The following is a 12,409-nucleotide window of genomic DNA, read 5'->3' on the forward strand; positions in this document are numbered from 1 at the left end:
TACCTTTTCTTTCCTTTGTTCATTGTCCAGAATGTACAATCCATATGGAAATGGGGGTTACGGGAATGGAATCCCACAATTCCAGCAGAATGTTTATCAAGGACAGCAGCAGCCCCAGCAGCAGCCTCAACAACAGGCTCAGCAACAGGCCCAGTTCCAACAACCGCAGCCCACTGGTTTTCAACCCTCTTCCTCCTTTGGTGTAGGCTTGGTGGCTCAACAAACTGGAATTCAGCCTCAGGGTTTGCAAAACAATCCAGCTATGTTTCAACAGCAGCAATTTCAGCCGGGTCTGCAGTCTCAACAAACCGGATTTAACGCTCAAGTTATTCAAAGTCAGCCAACAGGTTATTCTCAACCAACCTCATCGGCTGCTCCAACTCAAAAAGGGCATGAACTGAAGATTCCTGCTATTAGACTGTCTTTCATTACTCAACAGGACCAAGAGAAATTTGAACAATTGTTCAAGTCTTCTGTTCCTCCTGGTGAAAATGCCATTGATGGCTCAACAGCAAGGGACATCCTCCTCCGATCCAACATTCCTTCCTCGCAATTGGCCGAGATTTGGACATTATCTGATACTACTCGTTCAGGTAAACTGCTCTTTCCAGAATTTGCTCTGGCGCTGCATCTTTGTAATGTTGTCTTGCGAGGTGAGAACTTACCGTTTGAGTTGCCAACGACACTGAAAAATGAAGTTTCAAGTTTTGTGGATGTTATCAGTTTTGGTGTAGGTGAAGAAGATGACACTCAGAATAACAATACACCTTTTAGTAACGATCTACTGTCTTCAGCGCAAACGAGCCAACAGAATCAACAAAACCAACCATTGTCTTTTCAGCAAACTGGATTTCAATCATCTAATCAAGTGCCACAACTTCCACAAACAAGTTTTGGAAATATAGGAATACAATCCCAGCCTACTGGACTACAGCCCGTGCCTGCGCAGAAAACGGGTAGTTTAGTACCTGTAGTAACTGGGGGGCTATCAGCACAACAAACTGGATTTCGACCACTTCAATCTCAATCAACTGGCTATCAGCCACCATTACAGAACCAGACAACTGGTTACCAACTACCATTACAGAACCAAACGACTGGCTATCAGCCACCATTGCAGAACCAAACGACTGGCTATCAGCCACCATTGCAGAACCAGACAACTGGATATCAGCAACCACTGCAGAACCAAACAACTGGATATCAGGCACCGCTTCAATCTCAAACAACCGGCTATAAGCCACTACAGGCCCAAACAACTGGGTTTCAGCCTCCATTGCAGAACCAAACCACAGGTTATCAACAGCCTCTACAAAGTCAGAACACAGGCTTCCAACAGCCTCTACAGTCCCAGACAACAGGCTATCAGCCATTGCAATCTCAAACCACCGGATATCAGCAGCCCCTACAGTCTCAGCTTACCGGCTTTCAACAGTCTCTGCAATCCCAACCAACAGGTTTGCAACCGATGCCGACCGGAAAACCAGGTCAATGGGGATTTGTTGCCACACCAACTGGTGGGCTCCCAGGCCTAGATATGATGCAGTCGCATTTCATGCCTAACTCTTCCACTCAGCTTTCGCAACTCCAACAACCAATGAATGCTCAAAGTAACACAAATGTTCCATGGGCAATCACAAAGAATGAGAAGCAAATATATGATAAGATTTTCAAAGAATGGGATCAAGATCATAAAGGCTACATTGATGGTCCTAGTGCAATTTCGATTTTTGGCAAGTCAGGCCTTGCGAGACAAGATTTGGAGAAGATTTGGAATTTAGCAGACCAAAATAACAGGGGAAAGTTGAATAAGGACGAATTTGCAGTTGCAATGCACTTAGTTTATAGAAGATTGAACGGATTAGACATTCCTAATGTTCTTCCGCCTGAGCTAATCCCTCCCTCATCCAAGATCTTGAAGGAGAGTCTAAATGATATGAAAAGTAAATTTAGACAATCAAACTTTGGAAGCTCTTCTAATAATTTATCAAAATCTGGAAGAGATGGAACCCGATTCAAGAACAATGATGACGATTTTGGGTATGTTAGTAGAGCAAGGCACAGTTCGAAAAAGAGGCTGTATCGGATGAACGCCAGCAAGACCATTCCAAGAAGAAACTCTCAATCCCGGAATTAAAGAAGCTGGTTCATGAGAAACAAATCATCCTGGATGCTTACGACTCGCAAGATACTGATGTACAGAAGCAATCTGATCAACTTACCCAAAAGACAGGCCATGATATAGAGATTCTTAAAGCTAAGATCAAGAACATACAATCTGAACTGAATGAAAAGCAGCCATTTGACTCGAATGCTCCTGGTTTATCGAAGCGTGATTTGAGGCAAAGAATCGATTCACTTTCTGATAAAGTTTCGCACATAATGGACCAGATATTTAATGTGGAAGAACAAATTCAGAACGCTAAAATTGAACAAGCTAGGCTACGCATTGAGGAGGAAAACCCATCTGGAGTCGAACTTAAAGGTACAGGACCAAATGGTATAATTACGGAGTCAGATAAGCGCCATGCAAAGTCCCGCGCCATATTGAAATCTCGTATGGCTTCACTTACGGGTAAGACAGCTCCAGATATCAATGCGTTTGAAGCAAATGAGGAGAAGTTGGCTGAGGAAGTTGTACGCATTAAGGCTCAAACCACAGAAGGCAGGTCTTTGATTGAAGATGTGCAAAACTCGATCAAGGATCTGAAAGATTCTGCATTGAACTCCCTGGAGGAATCTGTCAGCTCAGAAGTTGGCTTTGAGAAATGGGAAAAAGGACAAGGTGTATCTTCGAAGGAAGTCAAAGAACTGATCAAGCTACTCAATGACTCGAAACCTAAGGTGGCACCAGTTTCTGTTAAGCAGGATGTTGTTGCTGAGCAAGCACCATCCAAGGTGGCCTCAGTGCCAGTCTCCCAAGAATCTACTGGATCCAGCAGTGTTGCCTCTGAACCACATGGGACTCCGGATTCTTATTCTTCCTACAAGAACCCTGCAGATAGAGCAAAGTATATTAAAGAGCAAGCTGAGAAAAGAATGAATGAAAGGCTGCAAAAGCTCGGAATTTCAAGAAAAGCAAAGAGTTCTTCATCTCCACCAGTGAACCAATCTTCCCCACACGACAAAGCTGCCCAGTCACCTATCCGTTCCCCAGTAGGTAATGCTCAAACTTCAGAAGTTATCAAGAAACCAACTGCGACCAGTTCAGACAACAACGCGGAGCGTCTTCCCGAAAAAGAGACCCCGGCAAAGGAAACTGTATCGGCAAAGAATCCTGAATACAAAGAGGAATCTAGCGATGACGACAATGACGAAGAATTGAGGAAACTAATGGAGGAGAAGGCAAGACTGGAAGAACAGCATAAGCAGAAGAAGTTGAAAAAGAAACAGGAGAGAGAAGCAAAACTGGCTGAACTTAGGAAACAAATGGAAGAAATGAGGAAGGCTGAAGAATCAGATGATAGTTGGGATGAAAAGACCCCCTCTCAAGTTCCAACCCAACCTCCTCCTCGTGAAACTCCGGCGCAAGTCCCTGTAGTGAATATTGACTCAGTTAAATCAGTACCCGAGAAGCCCAAAGAAATAGTTAGGGAACCAGTCCCTGTCGTACGTTCTGCTACTTCAAGCGAGCATAATCCATTTTCCAAACCATCAACAGACACTGCAACTCCAATTCAAGTGGCCTCTTCAAATCCATTTTTCAAGCCCCAACAATCAGAACCAGTTGTGGATCCAGTTAAGATTGAGGCCCAACGATTGGCTCAACGAGGTGCAGTTGCTAATGACGACGATGACGATTGGGGTGATTCAGATGGCAACGATTCTAGTGAGGGTGAAGCACCTACTAGAAATTCAGGACCAGCACATTTAGCAAGTTTATTGTTCCGAAATGGTAGCCTTCCTAAAGTTCCTACCACAGAAAGCTCTTCTGAAAAGAGAGAGGTTCCTGCTTCATCACAATCCTCGACACTAAATTTGCAACCAGAATCACAAGCACAGCCTACTAAAATTGAGACATCAAAAGCTGGAAGCTCTGATTCCGATTCTGACTCTCAGTTTGGAACGCCAACTTCTGGAGCAGCAGATGACACTTTCTCACCTCCTCCTATCCCGGAAGCACCACCAGTTCCCCAAGCGCCACCAATTCCTCAAGGCATCGCACCTCCTCCTGTCCCTCAAACTTCGGCAGGTTCATTTAGTCCCCAGATTGAAGCTTCACCAGCTCAACCTGGAATAGTGACTAACCATTCTGGAAGTAGTGTGCCTCCTGTTCCGCAAACAAGCGTTCCAGCAGCACCCCCTTCGGCACCTCCTCTGCCACAGACGAGTGCACCTCCAGCACCTCCTGCTCCGCCCATACCACAGACGAGTGCGCCTCCAGCGCCTCCAGCACCTCCTGCTCCGCCCATACCACAGATGAGTGCACCTCCAGCACCTCCAACACCACAAATTGCTGCTCCATCTGCTCCCACTCCACCGGCCACTCTTGGAGGTGGACTGTCTGCTCTTTTGGGGGAAATCCAAGGAGGAAAAGCCCTCAGGAAAGTTGACCCCAGTAGTCAGCACATCAGCGAAGGCACAACTGTTGGTAGGGTATTATAGATTTATATGCTAAGGTAAACTAATTGATTATGTCAGCTCAAGTAAGTTTCTGGATCTTCTTTCGCGGATCTTATATCAGAATTGAAGCCTGTTTTGTTACATATCAAAGTCATAATCTTCAATGGTGAAGCCTCCATGTAAATTTTACCAACAAGGACGCTGTAATAAAGGAAATGCATGTAACTTTTCTCATATATTGACCAACAATAGTTCAACATTGAACGCAAAAGTTCAAGAAATCGAGAATGATTTGGGAGATACGAGCAACTTCCAACTGACACCCCTCTGTTCCTCCCTGGGCTACGGTACTGTCAGCCTCATTCCCAATAGAGACTACTCATTTGAGGAACTTCGTTTGGAATTTTACCAGCAAAGGGATATTAATCGTTTGGATTTATACCAGCACATGCTAAATGCTAGGAAACTAGATATGGACAGGTGCCTGCAAACAGTTAGATCTGATACTCAAAGGGCAGCGAGATATGTACTGGAGTCTAAGGAAAATAACTCATTGAGTCCTATTATTAATTGGGAAGTCAACTTGACGGATGGTCGCTCCACTTCTTGGGGTCAGAATCAGAATCAGCACAGAGGTGGAGGAATCTTTGGAAATTTTTCAGCTGCTACTAATAACAACAATGTCGCTGCAAACCCATTTGGGGCATCTGCTGCTAGCAGCTCACTTGCAACAAAAAATACAGGAGCTTTTGGCGCATTTGGTGGAGCAGCAAATGCGACTTCATCTGCTTTTGGAGCTGCTGCCCGCACTACAAATAGTGCATTCGGCTCCACAAGTTTTGACAGTTCAAATAAAAACGCTGCATTTGGGGGACAATCATTTGGCAAATCTGCCTTTGGAGGAACTTCAGGGGGTTCTGGAGCATTTGGCGCTTTTGCAAAAGCTGCGAATCCGGTAAACCCTGGTAACTCAACAAATACGAGTGCCTTTCGTGCATCTGCAACGGGGAATCCTAATCCTTCGTTTGGATCCTCTGGATTTGGGTCGTCTGGATTTGGTAACACTCAATCTCCCGCTTTTGGATCCACTGGGTTTGGGAGTAGTGGATCTCCGGCTTTTGGCTCTACTGGGTTTGGGAGCACTGGATCCTCAGCCTTTGGCTCTACTGGGTTCGGAAGTACTGGAGCTCCGGCTTTTGGTTCTACTGGGTTTGGCAGTCCTGCCAAATCTCCTTTCGCTGTGGCGGCTGGAACCACAGCACAACCGTCAACGTCGAATAGTCAAAATGCTTTCGGCTCCAAAGCTTCTCCATTTGCATCGACAACTGCTCAACCTCAGACAGAGTCATTTAACTCCGGTTCTCCATTTGGAAGCATCGCAAATAAAAACAATGCATTCAGTTCGGCGCCAGCGGTAGCGTCCAGCTCTTCTCCTTTTGGTTCTACAACGGACCAGAATCCTTTCGCCCAACCTACAAACAATAATAATGTATTTGGATCTAATCCACAGCATTCAGCATTTGCGAACTCACCAGCAATCACATCTTCTCAAAATCAGAAGACGGCATTTAGCGCCCAACCGCAGCAAAACTCGTTTGGAGGCACCTCATCGTTCAATGGTTCTAATACTCTAAACCTTCAATCTCCGTCTACCAACCCAACTGGACCAAAACACGTTTACACAGATCAAGAGACATTACCAGCAGAGACTTTGAGATTATTTAAAGAAGCGTTTAGACTCGGGACTGTACCAGAATGTCCACCACCGATTGAATTATGTTAATAATACGAAAATACAGCTTTAACTACGTACGATTATAGCAAGAGTGCGGCAGCGGCACCAATAGCACCAACGATACCTGCACCATATTGAAGTTTAGCAGCACCGTCTGTAGCTGAGGTAGTTTCACCCTCAGTCGTAGTGCCGGAGCTAGTTGATCCTGAACCGGTTGTGGAACTTGAAGTCGAATTTGATGATGCTGAAGTTGTTGAGTTGGAACTATTATTGCTGGTTGCAACCCCGGTTTCAGATACAGGATAGGTGGTCAAGGAAAGGGCGGCTAATGTGGCTGAAATTTGAGCGGAGACTCTGGCTGTAGCAGAAGAAGCCACTTCAGAACATAGAGTTCCAGTTGGAAGAGTAGTGTGACCACACTCTTCCAAAGGAGCGACCAAATACTTTCCGTAGTCGGCCCACAAGCACCATCCACATTCCAAACATGGCTCAACTAATTCTTCAAACCCACCTTGGTCTGTACAGAGACAGTCTGTGTCCCAAGGACCAAAATCAACACCAGGAGCATTTGAATCAGGAGCACATGCTCTGGCCGCAAGGATCATGTAACCACAAGACTCGTGGCAACTGAAAGAGGCCAAATCCTCTTGAGCAAGAGCTTGGGCCATAGCTTCAGCGATAGGAGCTGGGAGGGCAGCTGCAAGGGCCTCAGCATCGGCCTTAGGAGCAGCATTAGCCAGTGCCAGACTGGAAACGATTGACAAAATCAAAGATCTGGATTGCATGATTTATGGCTTATTGATTAAGTTTACAGGAAATTTTCACCCACCCGAACTGGCTGTCTATATATACATATGTATCGGGGTTTTTTTAATTACTACTCCTAACCCCATCTGGAATAATTTAAAGGACTTTTCGGCTCTAGTGTGCTCAAAAATTCAGGGATCTGGGGTCACGTGTAGCATAAAATTGGTTTGAAGACTATTATATGCCTTCCAAAGGTAGCCTTTTGTGTGGGACAAAGAAACGAAAAACGAGAACGAATAAAAGGCGAGGATCCCGAAAAATGGACGCGCAGGGGCCTCATGTGTGCCAAAAGCTGTTGACAACACAATATGCGAGTTCTCTTGGCTAAACAGCATTTCAATCTTAAAAGCTGTAGCTTACTCAGAAACATGTGAAGTTAATGAAATGAAATATCACCTACGATTTCTGGAGAATAATTGAATCTAATCTTCAACGTTCATGCACTCTTCTGCATACGAGCAAAGAAAAAGCCGTAGAAGGACTGTTTGGACCGTGTTATTTTCCTCTGTAATACCAAATGCTAGCTAGAATCACTCCGCTTATGACACTCGCTACAATAGCAATTGAATTGATAGAGTCGTTCTCCTGATCTTGCTCAATTCCTGGTGTAGAAAGTTTAGGATTGACAGCAGTTTCAACTAGTTGAATAAACAACTCGTTCAGAGATGAACCCCAAGAAAATGATATATGTAATGGGGGTTGGATTAACAGTGATTTTGTGTAGGAATCAGGTTGATGCTTACATCTCTGTTGCTGCCTATCTAAGTCTGCCTTCAAAGCAACAAAGACTACCGGCAATTCATCTAGCTTCGGGTATTTTTCACGTAAATCTACCAATTCTTGAAATGAGTCTGGATCAGCAGAATCGTAGGTATAGCATAAAATGTCACATTGATTCAGTCTTGTTTGATTTTCCAATACTGCTGGAGTCAATTCTCCTAATTCCTCCAAGATCAAGTAGCATTGTTTGCCACCTTTCACTTCAACGCTATTTACCACCATTCTTGGTTTGATTGTAGGGGAGTACGTTTCATGAAAGTTTCTCTCCAAAAAGGCTTCAAGGAGAGAGGTCTTTCCACTTTTGGGTGCCCCCAAAACAAAGCAATTGAAGACAGTTCGATCGTTGGTCGCACATCGATATGATTTTCCATCTTTTGTGCGTGTTTTCCTTGGTTTGGTGACTCTAAGTGCGGCAACAGAGCCTCTTGGTGACTCAAATCCCAAGTATCCCAAATAAGCCAATGTCACTTTGTAGTCTAAAAACGTTGTCATGCACCACTGAGCTAACCACCCTTGTAAAGTAACATATCCTTGTTCATTGCACACCACGGTACGTGGGAAGTTTGAGTCCTTCCACAGTTCTGGGATGCCTGGGGTGGGCTTGAATAAATTGTCCAACTCCTGATCACTCAGGCCTCCATCGTTATCAGTATCCGACAACACAAATAAGTTGACCAAAAACTCATAACCAATGGGAGACAGCTCAACACTGGAATGCACGTTGACATCTAATCTGGGATATAAAACTTTATCACTAAGAGATAAAGAATCCGTATAGTGAAATGTCCTCAGAATACCCCATATTGTTTCGTGGCGACCTGTTTGTGCATAGTACTTGCACAAAGCTAGGAAACCTTCTTCAGTAAGACCATGGAAGGTGCCTACCGCACAAATTCCCTCAACGGTGGATTTTATTTTTTGCAACTCATTAATATCTATAGTTTTATGAAAACATTTGGTCTGCAGTACTTCCAGTTCGTGATCGTTCAAAACTTCATCGTGGTCTTTGTCCGAAAGATAGAATACTCTCTTGAGGGCCAATATGGCCTGTGATTTCAACTCTCCTTCTTTGTAATCGTACAAGGGAGAGATAGGATATGTCACAGCCCTTTGACATAAGTAGGATGCTTGAACAACATTGTAGTTTAGTTTAGCACTGCAACGGATGCAAGACTCCACCTCTTTAAATTCCTTGAGTATAGGAATCATCTCATCAATAATAGCTTGCTCCCTTTCTTCTGGGCCTGAGTTTTCTAGATCACATTTGTTATTGCATAGTACAACCGGCAGATTGACACCCAAAGAACGAAACATGTTGAGCCAATAAAGTGAGATCCTTTCATAGCTATAATTATCCGAGTATACAAGCCAGATCACGTCAGCCTGTCGTATCTCTTTTTGTAAAGTGGCGATATCTGAACTGTCTGTATCAACTAGAATTGTTATATCTGGGGTATAAGGAGATGAGGAATAGTCTCTTGGTATGCTCACAGGAGGCAAAAGATGCTGAATGTTTTCAACAAATTTCTCTTTGAGTAACGAAGTAATAAGACTACTCTTTCCTACTCCCTCATCACCACAGACAACCACCCTGATCTCATTCATTGGGGGAGAGTAAGGAGTTTAGACAATCACTTAATCCCGAAGTTTAAGCTAGATCGCACTGGTATCGAGCCGAACCAAAATATTCGAGAAACAATTTGGAAGGCAAACTGGTTGATACTCTTTTCCATCAAGATCCTTAACTAAAACCAAGTCAATAGCGAGAAATAACGAATAATCATGGTAAGTTCAATTATTTTAAAAGGACTATGACTAGTGCAATCCTTGATTTGAAGGTATGGTTCATTGAGTCCCTTTAATATGACAATTTCCAATACTAACTACTCGCCACCTCAGTCGTCTATTGGTACTGGATATGATCTTTCAAACGCCATTTTCTCCCCAGATGGTCGTAATTTCCAAGTGGAATACGCTTCTAAAGCAGTAGAAAATGCTGGTACCTCAATTGGTATTAAATGTAGAGACGGTGTGGTTCTTGCCGTTGAAAAAATCCAAACATCTAAATTATTGGTAGCTGGTAGAAACAAACGAATTCAATCCATAGACAGACATATCGGAGTGGCTTACTCTGGAATTATCCCAGATGGCCGCCATTTTGTTAACAGGGGACGAGACGAAGCCCAATCTTTCAAATCTTTGTATAAAGATCCCATCAAAGTTCCTAACTTGATAGACAGGGTTGGTCTCTACGTCCAAAACTACACATGCGCTAACTCCGTTCGTCCATTTGGAATCAATGCAATCGTTGGAGGCGTTGATGATGATGGCGCTCACCTTTACATGATTGAGCCAAGTGGAGTTTATTGGGGCTATTGTGGTACCGCTATTGGCAAGGGAAGGCAGACGGCTAAAGCTGAGTTAGAGAAACTGGACCTGCCTAATATTTCAGTTAAAGATGGTGTTAAGGAAGCTGCTAGAATCATATATTTGGCTCATGAGGATAACAAAGATAAAGAATTCGAATTAGAGATTTCCTGGGTCAGCCAAAGTGAAACTGGTGGGCGACATGAATTCATTCCACAGGAACTGTTTGACGCAGCCGTGCAGTATGCTCAAGAAGAAGACGATGATGAAGAAGAAGAGGATGAAGATGTTGAAGTTCAATAGTAAATACTGAGCCAAAATAAAATTTCTGGATAATTTATTATTCTATTACTCCTTTCTCAAACTAGCTATGATTGTCTTGAGTTTGTCGTTTTCAGATTCGACTTCCTTTAGCCTTCTTCTAGCTTGTTCGTTTTCGTAACTACGAGCTTCTCTTTCATTTTTCCATTTCTTGGTCAACTCTTCAATTCGCATTCGTGCGAGTTCATCTACGGTGGAAGACTGATCTATGAAAGATTGAACATGCTGTTCCAGAGCGCTATTCTCTTCTTGTAATTCGTGAACTTGATTATCTATTGGATTAGCTTCCTTTAGTAGTAGCTGGCTATGCTGATCCACAATAGTTTTGATCGCTACGTTGAAGTAGCGCAGAATGGAGCTTGTAATACCTGATATTTTTGCATGATTAGGTGATGTTGTTGTTAAACTTTGCAGACGCTTAATACGGGATACTGCTTCGTTTATGGATTCTCCATCTAAAATTTCACTGAAACTCGTAATAAACTTGGAAAATGCGTCTATGTTGAGTTTACAGGCTTGCAGATAGTGGGATCTCCAAACAATTTCATGCTTTTGGTTAAGAATAGCATTACTTCGTTCACTTGCCAGATGATTTAGTTTTTCATTAAGTTGGTTTTTTTCTGTGTTTAAGTGGGTCTCTCTAGTCGTTGCTTCCGCTAACAATGCTTGCAATGTGACTATTCTATCAGCCTCGGATTGACTGTTGTCATCGATCCGATCTTCTTGCTTGAATGATTGTTTGTGAATATGGTTATTGTTTAATTCTTCATTCTTTTTCAAGTCTGATTCTTTATTTTTCAGCTTAATGGTTAGTTCATTTATTAGTTTGTCTTTTTCATCCTTGATGGCATTTAGTTTTGCCTGAACCAAAGGAAACAATTGATCTAGTTTTTCTTCTGTTGTCAAGCCTAAAAAGTTTGATTTATCTTTGTCCTCAAACAAACCTATTATCGAGTTGATCACCTTGTTTACACTCTTTTGAGCCTGAATGAGATTGTGTACTTCATCCTGTTGAGACTCAAAGCTATCAATTATGGCGCGTAATTCGGTATCGAGCTCTACATTGGCCTTTTCCAATCTCTCTACTTGGTGACTCTTTTCCTCACAATGTTCACAATGTGGATTGAACAGCAGAAACTCATTCTCGAGTGTATTGATAAGATCTTGCTTTACCTCTTCACCATGTTCACAAGTCTCGATCACCTTTCTGGCAAATTCACTCAATAACCGAAGCTGTAACTGATAGTTTAGCTTTTCCCTCTTCAATTTGTCTACTTCATTGTCATTGGAAGACCGTTTTCCCCTCACAGACATGGTTGAAAACTTCTCTGTGACACTTTCTACCGGTGAATAAGGAACCTCATAATCTAGGAGATCTTGCCCCAAACCTCCGACATGAAAGGCCAGATTTCCTTCTTCTTCAAACTCTTCGTCATCCGTCTCCGCATCCTCTGTGTCTTGATTGTTATTGTTTTGACTATCCAGGTTCGTGAATGAGACATCAGTTACTTGTCTTTTGAACATCTGAGACCGACGCCTATTCTTGTTTCCATCATATAAAGAGCCAATTCTAGTGGGTGTACTTAATACGGAAATCGATTCCGCCATCTCCTTTTCACCAGATGGGGATTGCAGCTCCCCCATGATTACAGCGTGTTGTTTAATCAACTTATTGTGATAAAGCGCGGAGGTCTAATGTCGGGGAAGAGTGTGAACACCTAGAGATGCTACGTTACAATTTTGAGTATGATAACTAGAACTGCTTGAATGAAACGAAATACTAGAGGACTTTCTTGCGTGCCCAGCTTCCTCTTACTCTATCAAGTTCGGAGCTTT

The 12,409-nt window shown here is 43.2% G+C and overlaps 6 protein-coding genes across 6 annotated transcripts; 3 read left to right on the top strand and 3 right to left on the bottom strand.

The window, feature by feature from the left end:
- Positions 1-31: 31 nt before the first annotated feature.
- Positions 32-4,605, top strand: PAS_chr3_0694 (uncharacterized protein; the record flags this gene model as incomplete). Its single annotated transcript, XM_002492878.1, has 2 exons — positions 32-2,044; positions 2,116-4,605. 2 exons carry the CDS (start codon positions 32-34, stop codon positions 4,603-4,605), a joined length of 4,503 nt encoding a protein of 1,500 aa, XP_002492923.1.
- A 430-nt stretch (positions 4,606-5,035) lies between these two features.
- On the top strand, positions 5,036-6,346 carry PAS_chr3_0696 (Hypothetical protein; the record flags this gene model as incomplete). The annotated part of the gene is made up of 1 exon (XM_002492879.1): positions 5,036-6,346. The coding sequence occupies one exon, from the start codon at positions 5,036-5,038 to the stop codon at positions 6,344-6,346; it is 1,311 nt and encodes a 436-aa protein (XP_002492924.1).
- A 32-nt stretch (positions 6,347-6,378) lies between these two features.
- On the bottom strand, positions 6,379-7,083 carry PAS_chr3_0697 (Hypothetical protein; the record flags this gene model as incomplete). Its single annotated transcript, XM_002492880.1, has 1 exon — positions 6,379-7,083. One exon carries the CDS (start codon positions 7,081-7,083, stop codon positions 6,379-6,381), a length of 705 nt encoding a protein of 234 aa, XP_002492925.1.
- Positions 7,084-7,600: 517 nt separating this feature from the next.
- PAS_chr3_0698 (Evolutionarily-conserved tail-anchored outer mitochondrial membrane GTPase) lies at positions 7,601-9,490 on the bottom strand (the record flags this gene model as incomplete). The annotated part of the gene is made up of 1 exon (XM_002492881.1): positions 7,601-9,490. The coding sequence occupies one exon, from the start codon at positions 9,488-9,490 to the stop codon at positions 7,601-7,603; it is 1,890 nt and encodes a 629-aa protein (XP_002492926.1).
- A 177-nt stretch (positions 9,491-9,667) lies between these two features.
- PAS_chr3_0699 (Alpha 7 subunit of the 20S proteasome) lies at positions 9,668-10,555 on the top strand (the record flags this gene model as incomplete). Its single annotated transcript, XM_002492882.1, has 2 exons — positions 9,668-9,670; positions 9,785-10,555. The coding sequence occupies 2 exons, from the start codon at positions 9,668-9,670 to the stop codon at positions 10,553-10,555; spliced, it is 774 nt and encodes a 257-aa protein (XP_002492927.1).
- Positions 10,556-10,600: 45 nt separating this feature from the next.
- Positions 10,601-12,217, bottom strand: PAS_chr3_0700 (Hypothetical protein; the record flags this gene model as incomplete). Its single annotated transcript, XM_002492883.1, has 1 exon — positions 10,601-12,217. One exon carries the CDS (start codon positions 12,215-12,217, stop codon positions 10,601-10,603), a length of 1,617 nt encoding a protein of 538 aa, XP_002492928.1.
- Positions 12,218-12,409: the final 192 nt, after the last annotated feature.

This window comes from Komagataella phaffii, chromosome 3, assembly GCF_000027005.1.
Source record: "Komagataella phaffii GS115 chromosome 3, complete sequence".
Classification (NCBI taxonomy): domain Eukaryota; kingdom Fungi; phylum Ascomycota; class Pichiomycetes; order Pichiales; family Pichiaceae; genus Komagataella; species Komagataella phaffii.